This window comes from Diaphorina citri, unplaced genomic scaffold (genome assembly GCF_000475195.1).
Source record: "Diaphorina citri unplaced genomic scaffold, Diaci psyllid genome assembly version 1.1 scaffold207, whole genome shotgun sequence".
Taxonomy (NCBI): Eukaryota; Metazoa; Arthropoda; class Insecta; order Hemiptera; family Psyllidae; genus Diaphorina; species Diaphorina citri.
The window spans coordinates 111,221-125,417 of NW_007377644.1; the positions used below are offsets into that span (position 1 = coordinate 111,221).

General features: G+C 38.3%; 1 protein-coding gene across 1 annotated transcript in view; it reads left to right on the plus strand.

The window, feature by feature from the left end:
• The window catches only part of LOC103505993 (ankyrin-3-like), a 135,804-nt gene that overhangs the window by 48,507 nt on the left and 73,100 nt on the right, over positions 1 to 14,197 (plus strand). The window contains exons 9-14 of the mRNA XM_026821173.1: positions 695 to 892; positions 4,517 to 4,582; positions 4,703 to 4,877; positions 6,542 to 6,609; positions 7,458 to 7,556; positions 12,537 to 12,692. Coding sequence (XP_026676974.1) covers positions 695 to 892; positions 4,517 to 4,582; positions 4,703 to 4,877; positions 6,542 to 6,609; positions 7,458 to 7,556; positions 12,537 to 12,692 — 762 coding nt within the window. The remainder of the gene's footprint in view (positions 1 to 694; positions 893 to 4,516; positions 4,583 to 4,702; positions 4,878 to 6,541; positions 6,610 to 7,457; positions 7,557 to 12,536; positions 12,693 to 14,197) is intronic.

The following is a 14,197-nucleotide window of genomic DNA, read 5'->3' on the forward strand; positions in this document are numbered from 1 at the left end:
TCCTTGCATCGAGCATTGGTGTTCTCAACAACGTATTTTTAAGTTTTTTCAATATCATAATTTTATATTAATTAATTCTAAAAATAAAAAGTCCGAAATTTCGGCATTAAAAATTCTTGCTTTTTTTTAAAAACACATTTTGAGTCTTCCAACTCATTTTTAAATATTTATCCCAATAGTTTTTCGGCTCTGTGCTTGGAATACAGGTTGCACTCAGCCTTGAGAGGACTATTGAGTGACTTCTTAGAAACAGTGGTCGCATTTCCACAGTAACAAGAAAAGTACCTAATAGAAATGACAGAATCAGTAAAAGAGGCTTTGAGGTTGTCATATATCCCCCAAAAAAATATGAAGAGGCTTTCAGCCTAGAATAATTTGTGTTTTAAATTAGATTTTGGAAATTTGGAATAATTTTAGATGATTTAAATGTGTTAGGAATTGTCCGAACAGTTTACCTAAATGAATAATTTACACATTTTATATTTTCAGTCTGGTCTAACTCCACTACATGTTGCGAGTTTCATGGGTTGCATGAACATAGTGATCTATCTACTCCAGAATGATGCTAAAATAATTTGTGTTTTAAATTAGATTTTGGAAATTTGGAATAATTTTATTCTAGATGATTTAAATGTGTTATGAATTGTCCAAACAGTTTACCTAAATGAATAATTTACATATTTCATATTTTCAGTCTGGTCTAACTCCACTACATGTTGCGAGTTTCATGGGTTGCATGAACATAGTGATCTATCTACTCCAGAATGATGCTAACCCTGACATACCCACTGTGCGTGGGGAGACACCCCTACATTTGGCAGCACGGGCTAACCAGACGGATATTATAAGGATTCTGCTGAGAAATGGCGCCCAGGTTGATGCCCGAGCTAGGGTAAGTTTTTTCACCACTACCTACTGTCCAGTTTTTCTATTTCTATCCAGAAAAAAAAGTGTCCAGAGATCCTAACTTCCTTTATCTGTGGGGAATTGAAGAGTGAGTCACTGAAAAGAATGAAAAGATTAGCTATTCATAACTAGAGCGAATTTTGGGCCCCTTGGAAGTCTGCATTGACCCTTGAATATACAAATCCTACCTACTGTCCAGTTTTCCTATTTCTATCCAGAAAAAAAAAGTGTCCAGAGATCCTAACTCCCTTTATCTATGGGGAGTTGAAGACTGAAAAGAATGAAAAGATTAGCTATTCATAACTAGAGCGAATTTTGGGCCCCTTGGAAGTCTGCATTGACCCTTGAATATACAAATACTACCTACTGTCCAGTTTTTCTATTTCTATCCAGAAAAAAAGTGTCCAGAGATCCTAACTTCCTTTGTCTGTGGGGAATTGAAGAGTGAGTCACTGAAAAGAATGAAAAGATTAGTTATTCATAACTAGAGCGAATTTTGGGCCCCTTGGAAGTCTGCATTGACCCTTGAATATACAAATCTCATTAAAGCTGCGTCCAGTCCACACCATATTTTTTTCTCTCTCAATTGCAAATAATTTTTAATTTTATTTAACTTAGTTTACTTAAATATGTACCTAATTTATTGTCAGTCTAAGATGTCCCTTTGTGCCAAAAAGCTTCCGTTATTCATCCAAATATTTTTGACAGATAATTGTTATATCTCTTATGTTATATGTATTATGTTTATTATTTTTTCAGAACATTATTTTGATATGATTCCATACCTACATTGATTGAAAACTTCTTTCAATGTACGTACCTATCTACTCGTATTTTCTTTCCTTGAAAAAAGAAAAAATCTAATCTCCAATCATTATTATTTTAATCGCTTCTTGTTTAAACTTCTTTTGCAAAGGGTGGAAAAAAAGTAAAAAGATGTAAGGGGAAAACTAAACAAAGAAGGAGGTTAACTGAAGAGAATAGGGGAATAATAAATAATTGAAAAAGAAGAAAGAAAAAATATGTGGTGTGAATTTCACAAGACTTTCTATTACAGTGTCAGACTATTTATTTGATTACACGCTAAGCATCACGGCCATGTGTGAGACTATTTAAAAGATCACTTTTTTTAGAATCGCAGGACGTCAAAACGGATATTTCCAGCCATTTCCCGATTTTGAAAAGTTAGACCGTTTGAAAAGTTATCGTGTACATTCCTATTGTACATAATTATAGGTTCCCCCTACAAGAGATAATAGAAAGTAAAATGAAATGGAAAACATTTTTCATATTGTGGTAAGAGAGAGGGTGTAGTAAACCTCTTGAGACGATGAATATTATCTTTCATACAAACTCTATCCCTTTCCTCTCTCCCTCTCTTTCTTTCTCTCGAGTATGTATGTCTCCTTTAGTTATCCTCTCTCTCCCCCCTTCCCTTTCTCTCCCTCTCCTAACTCTTTTCCCCCTCTTCTTCCCTTCGAAGCTTTCTCAATTTTTACATCCCATTACCTTCTTTTGTTTCTACCCTTTTGCTCTCAACAGGCATAAAATGAGTCTTCATTTTTAAGGAAGGCATATTTATGAACAAAATACTGGCTCTCAAGCTGCACTGAAGCATCAATTCCATACATCTGATGGGCCAAAATTTGTTTCAGTCTGACTTGAGGGCGAGAAATTTTGTTAGGCGTTAGTGTGAAAGGGCAAAGAGCAAAACTCATGTTGAAAAGGGTTAAACACAGATTTTAGACATCTGTGGGCGGGTTAAATTTTGACCCTCCTACATAACAGCCTGAAATACTTGAAATCTTTTGAATAGAAAAACAAAGCTCAATAACCTAAAGAAAACACAAGGAAGAATACCTACTTGAATCTTGAATCATTCAAATCTTCTTTTTTTTATGCCTGTACATGAGCATAATAAAATTTCTCACATCAGAAAATCTTGAAGTTTAAGGAAGTTAATGTTGAATGTGCATTTCGATGTTCAGACAAAGAGAGAGGGTCAAAATGAAAACTTAACTTCGGTCTTCGGAATGAGAGAAAAATACTAAATAGAGATAGATTTAAGTAACTCCGTTTCATTTTCAATTCCTCACAGGTGGCAGCAGTACTCTTGGAGAATGGTGCCTCTCTCACATCCACTACCAAGAAAGGATATTCATAAGTAATGTAACCAAACCTGAGTGGGAAGAAATTACAGGGTGTCCAAAAGTTAGGGTACCAAACTTAAAGGAATGATTTATTGGGCTAAAATAAAATATTAACCAAGGGCCTCAATGCATAAATTTCTATGATAATTTTTTGTGTGGAAAAAGTGACTATTCTATTTTGAGGCACAACTAAGATACCCTTTATACTATTGGTTTAACGATAAAGAAGTCAGTTTTATCTTATTAAATAGGTATCACACCTTTGAATTATTTGGTACTGTAACTTTTGAACACCTTGTATAGCATTCTCAGTGGGGGGGGGACCTAAACAAAACTTTCATTATTTGAATATTGTTCACTTGTCCCCTTCTTCTATCCTTTAGCCTCCCTCTTTATCATTTCCATATTTTCTTGCCTGTATCTCATCTCTTATTCTATCCTATATCTTCTTTGCTTTCTTCCTAATGAAATTATTATTCGTAAAAAGTTTCCTGCGTGAGGAAAATTCTGGAAGATCTACGGGGCAGTCCGGAGCACGTTTCCAATATGCTTGTTTGTATTTCTGTTCCTTGCATTTAGTTTTAGAGATGGGTAATGAGTGTATAGTGAGTGAGTTACATATACATATAAAAAGAACTACCCTACTCAGTTTAACGAGTCATGCTAAACTTCATGTTTGTATATATAGGTCCTACAGTCGAATCTGTCTAAGTGGGAAACCTGGATAACTGGGAAAAAAATCGTGGCCCCTTCATTTTTTAATAAAAAACCTGTTTAAATGGGAAAATCGAGCCTCTATAAGTGGGAATGACTATTTCTAGATACTTGGTCCGGAGCCTCTGTAAGTGGGAAAGGTTGCCTTTTTCCTAGGTCCGGAGCCTTCAGCGGACCTCTGTAAGTGGGAATTTGTAGGAAAGCATAGTAATCCTTACTGACTCCTCTTTCTCCAAACCAGTGTTCACATTTACCTCTATAAGTTGGAATAGGAAAACGGCAACCTCTCTAAGTGGGAAGCTTTTCAACTGGGAAACCTGGATAAGTGGGAAAAAATTGTCAGTCCCTTGGATTCCCACTTAGACAGGTTCGACCGTATAAGGATTAGAGAGTTGAAGAGTGTCATTTATTAGGACCGCAGGATAATAAGCATGTTTTAGGATCGACTGAGTAGTCCACTGAAAAGAGTGCAAAAGACAGTTTTTTTTTTTTTACTGTGACAAATGTGACGGAACTAAAGACTGTTCTATTCTTGTCCAATTTATTCTAAAGCAGTGATTCCCAAACTGAAGTCATGAAGGATTTCAAGACCCCCGGGAAGATCACATAAAATACAGTAAATGGGCCGCGGAACGTTCACAATTAAAAAAAAAAGAGGCCGCGTAGAAAGAAAAAAAAAGTTTGGGAACCGCTGATCTAAAGTATTCTGTAACTTTATTCTATTTCATTCTATTCTATTTCCCCAGGAAGGGCACACGGCGCTCAGCATTGCCCAGAAGCTAGGCTACATCAGCGTGGAAGAATCACTCGGGGCCGCGGAACGTTCACAATTAAAAAAAAGAGGCCGCGTAGAAAGAAAAAGAAAGTTTGGGAACCGCTGGTCTAAAGTACTCTGTAACTTTATTCCATTTCATTCTATTCTATTTCCCCAGGAAGGGCACACGGCGCTCAGCATTGCCCAGAAGCTAGGCTACATCAGCGTGGAAGAATCACTCAAAGGTGTCACTGAGACTTTGATCATAGCTAAGGGTGATGGTGAAAAGCACAAGGTGGTTGCTCCTGAGATAATGCAGGAAACTTTCATGTCGGACTCCGAAGACGAAAATGGTGAGTGGTAAACTTGGCTTTCGAATTTCACATCCTGTGTATTTTGAGTTCACATTCCATGTATTTTGAGGTCCTTAGTCAGGCTTCTTTCCATACCTATATCATTGTGTAAGTATTATTTAGAGGTCCCTGATTCAGGACTCCTTCAGTATCTATCTCATTGTCCTAGTCTTTTTCTTCTCCTAAATACTTGGGTCTTGGCCTAGTCAGGCTTCTTTCCATACCTATATCATTGTGTATGTATTATTTAGAGGTCCCTGATTCAGAACTCCTTCAGTATCTATCTCCTTGTCCTAGTCTTTTTCTTCTCCTAAATACTTGGGTTTTGGCCTGCAATAGAAGACTCGAAAAATCCCCACAGTCGAGTGTTTTGGCCTCTTTGTTCTGTGTATAATAACCGGTATAGTGGAAATCGCCCACTAGAGTGCAGGACTACAGGACATGCTGCAGTTAAGTACAGTGAAAAATACTTAAAATAATCTCAATAACGATTAAATGAAAAACATTAAGCAGAAAAGAACCATCCAGGGCCGGATCACCCATAAGGCAGAATGGCAGACTGCCCCGGGCCCCGCGCTTTTGGGGGCCCCACACTTTGAGGACTTACACTAGATATTATGGGTTTTTTCTAAAAAAAAGAAGAATGTTGCATGATATTTTGCATGAAAGATGTGCTCACAAGCATTAAAACTTCAATGTTTAAAGAACTGAAACGGCAAAATACATTTTAATAACAAAACTCGTACCTAGTCCGTAGGTAATGATTGATACCTACAAAATAGGTAGGTAAATCCTTTTTTCACACTCTTTAACTTTATCGCTGTATCTTTAACTTTATCGCTCAAATTTGATTTTCCGTATTGTAAAAAAAATTGAACTTTCTCTAATTCTTGTTGCTCACACTGTCCATTGTATTTTTGTATTTAACTTAATCTGTTTGTTTTATAAGCGAGATGGAATAAATTGAGGAAAGAAAAGTTGAGCTATTTTTAACCAACAAATCTCAATAACGGCACTTGACAAATCTCTTGATTCTCTATACATTTTGGTACAAAATTTTCCAACCCACGCATTCCCGCTCTATAAAATGGGTCTGAAAGGATTAAAATACAAATTGAAAAGGATAAAAAGTTCTATAAACGGCCTACAAAGTAGGCACGGATTGTTTGGTCCATAGCAAAAGACCCTTCGAAATAAATATGTCATATCAACACAAAATATAACACCGGCATAGCAAAAAATTCCCCAAACAGGCCCATATCCATTGAATTCCAACACATTATGACTCCCCATTTCAATTAAAATACAAATTGAAAAGGATAAAAAGTTCTATAAAGGGCCTACACGGAATTGTTTGGCCCATAGCAAAAGACCCTTCGAAATAAATATGCCATATCAACACAAAATATAACACCGGTATAGCAAAAAATTCCCCAAACAGGCCCATATCCATTGATTTCCAACACATTATGACTCCCCATTTCTCCAACGGAGAATTCCTGCTTCGACATCAGTCAAGAATGATAAACGTTTGAAACAAGCCTATCAACACAAAATATAACACCGGCATAGCAAAAAATTCCCCAAACAAGCCCATATCCATTGAATTCCAACACATTATGACTCCCCATTTCTCCAACGGAGAATTCCTGCTTCGACATCAGTCAAGAATGATAAACGTTTGAAACAAGCCTATATTCACTTTCACATACAGAGTGTGTGTTATGTGTACGTATGTGTTTTGGCTATTTCCCTGACACACATTTTGTGTACAATATGTAAATAACTCATTTCGTACGGAGAAGAGAGATAGAGAGCGGGGAGAGAGGGAGAAAGAGAGAGGGAGAGAGAGAGCAAGCATATTTTTAGCTCGCGGTGTTGTGTCTTCGTCATAACCAGAGAGGGCCTCTTCATTACTTTGCCGGGGAGAGAGGGAGAGAGAGAGAGAGGGAGAGAGAGAGCAAGCATATTTTTAGCTCGCGGTGTTGTGTCTTCGTCATAACCAGAGAGGGCCTCTTCATTACTTTGCTTTGGATCGGTTTACTTATGAAAAATGGTCGAAAATTCGTGGAATTTTAGTATTTTGGAGAATAATTTTCCACGAACGTAAAGTGAAAGATTAGTCAGATCAGGTGTAATACTAAAATGAATAGGCAGGGATCCCATTAAGTTAAACTTTTCTATTTACACAGAGTGGCCTTAATATTACCTACATTTTTTCAGAGTAAATATTTCTTTTATTCATATACATAATCTGGAAACTAGAGAAGAACACTCAGTTTCATGAGATTCGGATATAGACCATCCGGAGATGTCCTACACCTGAGCGCGAGCGCCCTTAAAGTAGAACGTTTAAAAGTCATTTGGAGGACTTTGAAGGACCCTAATGACCAAAACTTTGGGCTCTAGGGACCTCAAAACTTTAGGGCCACTAAAAACTGACCATCGAAAATTTCACCTGATAACGTTAGTTTCCCCATTTTAGGATAACGGAAGTAAAGAAAAAATTTATTTGAAAATTTGAATACTTCTCTTGTGGAGAACAAACAGGTTTGATGTGAATCTTACCTCTTATTTCAGAACGGACTTACTCCCCTACATCTATGTGCCCAGGAGGACAGAGTAGGCGTGGCAGAACTATTGCTGAAGAACAACGCTCAGGTCGATACGCCTACCAAGGTAAGAAAACACAAGTACCTAGAAATGTAGGTAGGTTTACTTCTTGTTCAAGAGGTTTAATAAGGGAACTGTAAGAACGGACGTCTTATCGTCCTCAAATCGAAAAGAGAAGGAGGACAAGAGAAGAAAAATCCAGCCTTTCGGAGAACGAACCTTATCTGTTTAGGATAGAGTTCGCCCCGAGCGGGAATCGAACCTGCATCCTAGGGTTTACAAGGCAGGCGCGTTATGCTACCTTCCATGCTTGACTAAGCCCTTTTAATAAGGTTTTCCAGGTGGGAGACTTTGTCAAGTAACATGATATAATGATAGAATAAAGAAGTCTGCACTAGTACTTCTTTATTCTATCATTATAATCTTTTATTTCTAACTAATGAAATTTCATTAAAATACAAATTTTGGTGGAGTTTACTTATGGCCCTTTCCTATCTCCCTCGTTTTACAGAAAGGGTTCACGGTTTAAGAGGTTTAAAAAGGGAACTGTAAGAACGGACGTCTTATCGTCCTCAAATCGAAAAGAGAAGGGGGACAAGAGAAGAAAAATCCAGCCTTTCTGAGAACGAACCTCATCTGTTTAGGATAAAGTTCGCCCCGAGCGGGAATCGAACCTGCATCCTAGGGTTTACAAGGCAGGCGCGTTATGCTACCTTTCATGCTTAACTGAGCCCCTTTAATAAGGTTTTCCAGGCGGGATACTTTGTCAAGTAACATGATATAATGATAGAATAAAGAAGTCTTCACTAGTACTTCTTTATTCTATCATTATAATCTTTTATTTCTAACTAATGTTACTAATGAAATTTCATTAAAATACAAATTTTGGTGGAGTTTACTTATGGCCCTTTCCTATCTCCCTCGTTTTACAGAAAGGGTTCACGTAATATGTAAATAACTCATTTCGTACGGAGAAGAGAAAGAGAGAGCGGGGAGAGAGGGAGAAAGAGAGAGGGAGAGGGAGAGAAAGAGAGAGGGAGAGAGAGAAAGAGAGAGGGAGAGAGAGAGAGCATATTTTTAGCTCGCGGTGTTGTGTCTTGATGTCTTCGTCATAACCAGAGAGGGCCTCTTCAATACTTAGCTTTGGATCGGTTGACTTATGAAAAATGGTCGAAAATTCGTGGAATTTTAGTATTTTGGAGAATAATTTTCCACGAATGTTAAGTGAAAGAGTGGTCAGGTCTGGTGTAATACTAAGATGAATAGGCAGGTATCCCATTAAGTTAAACTTTTCTATTTACACAGAGTGGCCCTAATATTACCTACATTTTTTCAGAGTAAATATTTTACATCTTCTTTCTCTCCCCTCCTTCTCCCTATTGTTCATCACCACCTCTTGGCAACACTGTACTCCCATCTCTCCTCTCCACTTCTTTTGGATTACCCTTCTCCTCTCTTCCTATCTACATCTTCTTTCTCTCCCCTCCTTCTCCCTATATTGTTCATCACCACCTCTTGGCAACCCTGTACTCCCATCTCTCCTCTCCACTTCCTTTGGATTACCCTTCTCCTCTCTTCCTATCGCTTGGCAACACTGTTCTTGTCAAATGCCGATGGGGAATCGAGAAGTGGAGGGGATGGAATCGAGAGTAGGGGAAGCGGAGAGTGGAATCGAGATTAAGAGGAGGAGAAGTATAGAAAAGTAGGGAAAATATCGAGAGAGAAGAGAGGGGGAAGGAAGAAAAGAGGAAGGAGGAGGAGAGGTATAGAAAAGTAGGGGAAATATCGAGAGGAAAGAGAGGGGGAAGGAAGACGTAGGGGAAATAGTGGAATGAGCATTTTGTAGACAGCGTAGCCGGGAAGAAGGGGAATGCGAGACCCCCCTCCCCCGAAAAGTAGGGGAAATATCGAGAGAGAAGAGAGGGGAAGGAATGGAGAGTAGGGGAAGCGGAGAGTGGAATCGAGATTAGGAGGAGGAGAAGTATAGAAAAGTAGGGGAAATATCGAGAGAGAAGAGAGGGGGAAGGAAGAAAAGAGGAAGGAGGAGGAGAGGTATAGAAAAGTAGGGGAAATATCGAGAGGAAAGAGAGGGGGAAGGAAGACGTAGGGGAAATAGTGGAATGAGCATTTTGTAGACAGCGTAGCCGGGAAGAAGGGGAATGCGAGACCCCCCTCCCCTCCCTCTCCTTTTATACAGGCTGACTCAAAAGTTGTTTTAATCCCGATTCTCACCATAGTATAAGTCTTTAGTATTCTAGTGAAAGTACAGTTGAAATATTCTCAAACCTGATTCCCACTATCCGTTCAGGTCGCAGTACAGTCAAAATATTCTTACTTGACCAAATTTGAGTATTCACCAGGATAACTTTTTCCCCCATACTTCGAAAATTTTCTCGACAAAAATCATCGAAATTCAAGGAATTTCTGCAAAGTTCCAGAGACATGAAAAGGGATATTGGGATAGTTTACCGTACCTTGTTTTTACTAGGGAAACATTAGGTTAGGTCAGGATGTAAGAACTTGTGAGAGTGCTTTTAACACCTGTGGCTATCTTTCACGTATGAAGGAAGATACGTGGCGATGCTTTTAGCTTTTATGAGGATAGTAGACGTGAGAGGTTCTCACGACACATTTCGTTTATTTGTCGAGAGGTTTCCCTGACTTTTAAAGGGAAAGTACTGTTGAAATATTCTCAAACCTGATTCCCACTATCCGTTCAGGTCGCAGTACAGTCAAAATATCCTTACTTGTCCAAATTTGAGTATTCACATCCGTCGTTCAAGTCACAGTAATCTTACTCCCTATTGGGGTTTGGGGGTACCTACACTAATCACCTGTAAAATATTTGATCGTTCGTTGAACATAGTGTGACTGAATCAGTGTGATCTGAACTGATAGTCAGAATCGGTCTCAAATTGTAATAGGTATTGGGCAAATGGTTTAATCCGTCGTTCAAGTCACGGTAATCTTACTCCCTATTGGGGTTTGGGGGTACCTACACTAATCACCTGTAAAATATTTGATCGTTCATTGAACATACTGTGACTGCATCAGTGTGATCTGAACTGACAGTCAGAATCGGTCTCAAATCGTAATAGGTATTGGGCAAATGGTTTAAAACTTTAAAATATATTTTATTATAATTACCTCTGTACTTTTTCTACCACCCTAAGACCCAGCCAAGTTGGCTACCGTCTTCTGTGACACACTGTAGACAGCCGGGAAGAGGGGGGGGAGAAACTTTTCCCCTCATCTGGTTGCAGACAGCGGAAGCGGGCGAGGGTAAAAGTTCCCTTTCCTCCGGTCAATGGTTTAAAACTCTAAAATATTTTTTTATTATAATTACCTCTGTACTTTTTCTGCCACCCTAAGACCCAGCCAAGTGGGCTGCCGTCTTCTGTGACACACTGTAGACAGCCGGGAAGAGGGGGGGAGAAACTTTTCCCCTCATCTGGTTGCAGACAGCGGAAGCGGGCGAGGGTAAAAGTTCCCTTTTCCTCCGGTCATATTTCCCCTCTCGCCTTTTTTTCTGGCGTTACGTCACAATCCACCCTCTCCTACTTCGCTTTTCCTACCTCCAATTTCCCCCCTCTCTCCTCTTCTCCGTTTTTCCTCCCTCCCTTCTCCGCTTTTATTCCCTCTCTAGTTTTTCCGGACGGGGTGGAAAATTATTTGATCAGTCCTTGGAAATGTGCGAGTGGTGTGTGTGTGCCGGTGTGATGGGCGAAGAGAACAACTTGTGTATTTCTCAACCGGCTTTTTTTGGAGTGACTTGAATTCCTAGATTTTTCAGTGTACTTTTTTGGTTTTCACTAAACTTTTTTTATATTTTTTTTACCACTTTTCGCTGTGTCTTTTAGTTTGTTAGTGGTATCTAAGTAGATTGAGTAATTTTTTGAATATTGCTGCATAGAATTTTATTATTACTTTTAATAAACATTTGGTGTCTCTTGTCGCTATGTATAAATAAATATTTTAATAATAAAAATAAATGAAAATATTAAAGATAAGGAGATCTCTCCTCTTCTCCGTTTTTCCTCCCTCTCTTCTCCGCTTTTATTCCCCCTCCAGTTTTTCCGGACGGGGTGGAAAATTATTTGATCAGTCCTTGGAAATGTGCGAGTGGTGTGTGTGCCGGTGTGATGGGCGAAGAGAAGAACTTGTGTATTTCTCAACCGGCTTTTTTTGGAGTGACTTGAATTCCTAGATTTTTCAGTGTACTTTTTTGGTTTTCACTAAACTTTTTGCAGGCAATTATTATGAGTTAGTCTATTTTTTGTGGAAGTTCCATGATTGCGGATAACGCATCTTCTAATTCCCAACCCTAGAAATTTTTGAGTTGAAGTGAGAAGATGTTACCTACCTTCAAAGTTAAAAAAAATCTTTGTTTTTTGGTACCAAGATTTTAATTAAAAATAATACCCCACCACTTATTTCTTAACTGTTGAAACTAAGCTCCATATTTGGGTGCAATAGTCCTACATACTGGACTCCGCACACAGGAATTTCGTCAGAAAAGACCTAAATTTCAATGTAATGTAACCTCCATATTTTTCTTTGAAGGAAAGGGAAAAGGCTTCAGAACAGCGAACTTACTTTACTTTCCGTGTCCGCTTTGACCAATGACCATGTCAGATACTCCTCTTCCAATATTCTGCTACTTGGATCGCCGCATCATTACTGGACTCCGCACACAGGAATTTGGTCAGAAAAGACCTCAATTTCAATGTAATGTAACCTCCATATTTTTCTTTAAAGGAAAGAGAAAAGGCTTCAGAACAGCGAAAATCGTGGGCAATACACATTGTGAATTTAGTTGGCTAATTTTATCCATGCTTTATTTCACAGATGGCAATTTCAATGTAATGTAACCTCCATATTTTTCTTTAAAGATTAAAGGAAAGGGAAAAGGCTTCAGAACAGCGAAAATCGTGGGCAATACACATTGTGAATTTAGTTGGCTAATTTTATCCATGCTTTATTTCACAGATGGCAATACACATTGTGAATTTAGTTGGCTAATTTTATCCATGCTTTATTTCACAGATGGACATTGCCACCACTCTGCTAGAGTATGGGGCTAAACCTAATGCTGAATCTGTAGCTGGGTTCACACCCCTACACCTAAGTGCCTCGGAGGGTCATGCTGATATGTCTGCCATGCTGCTGGAACATGGTGCTGATGTTAGTCATGCCGCCAAGGTAAGAAATAAAGCACCTACCTTCGTGTTTACAGAAATAATCGTAAAAGAACGGGAAGGTTTTTGTTGGGTTGAGCCAAACAGAGTGGGAGTGGCTGAACAGGAATGGTGCCACAGAACATACCCTGAGTCATGACTCCAACAGCAATTGCTGGAGATATGAAAAATATCATTATTCCTACCGTTTCTATTATTACTGGATACTAGGTATTCCTAGTATCCAGTACCTAGTGATCCAGAGTGATCCAGAACCAGAGATACCTAGTATCCAGTAATAATAGAAACGGTAAGAATAATGTTAATACATAGGATGTCTAATATAAACCTAACAAATAATCGAAAAACATTAAGCAGAAAAGAACCACCCATAAGGGGAATTACCTAATGGATGGTTCTTTTCCGCTTAAGGCTGTCAAAATGGGAATAGGTACATATATTATTCACATCTGCCGATAAAGTCACGCTGATTTCCATTTAATCGAATTTGATTTTACACGATTTGATTACATAGGTATCTTCATCTAATCCTTTTTTGCCTTTTTGTTCTGTGTATAATAACCGGTATAGTGGAAATCGTCCACTAGAGTGCAGGACTACAGGACATGCTGCAGTTAAGTACAGTGAAAAATACTTAAAATAATCTCAATAATGATTAAATGAAAAGCATTGAGCAGAAAAGAACCATCCATAAGGGGAATTACCTAATGGATGGTTCTTTTCTGCCTAATACTGTCAAAATGGGAATAGGTACATATATTATTCACATCTGCCGATAAAGTCACACTGATTTCCATTTAATCGAATTTGATTTTACACGATTTGATTACATAGGTATCTTCATCTGTCTCTAATCCTTTTTTCACACTCTTTAACTTTATCGCTGTATCTTTAACTTTATCGCTCAAATTTGATTTTCCGTATTGTAAAAAAATTTGAACTTTCTCTAATTCTTGTTGCTCACACTGTCCATTGTATTTTTGTTTTTCCATTGTATTTAACTTAATCTGTTTGTTTTATAAGCGAGATGGAATAAATTGAGGAAAGAAAAGTTGAGCTATTTTTAACCGACAAATCTCAATAACGGCACTTGACAAATCTCTTGATTCTCTATACATTTTGGTACAATATTTTCCAACCCACGTATTCCCGCTCTATAAAATGGGTCTGAAAGGATTAAAATACAAATTGAAAAGGATAAAAAGTTCTATAAAGGGCCTACAAAGTAGGCACGGAATTGTTTGGTCCATAGCAAAAGACCCTTCAAAATAAATATGTCATACCAACACAAAATATAACACCGGCATAGCAAAAAATTCCCCAAACAGGCCCATATCCATTGAATTCCAACACATTATGACTCCCCATTTCTCCAACGGAGAATTCCTGCTTCGACATCAGTCAAGAATGATAAACGTTTGAAACAAGCCTATATTCACTTTCACATACAGAGTGTGTGTTATGTGTACGTATGTGTTTTGGCAATTTCCCTGACACACATTTTGTGTA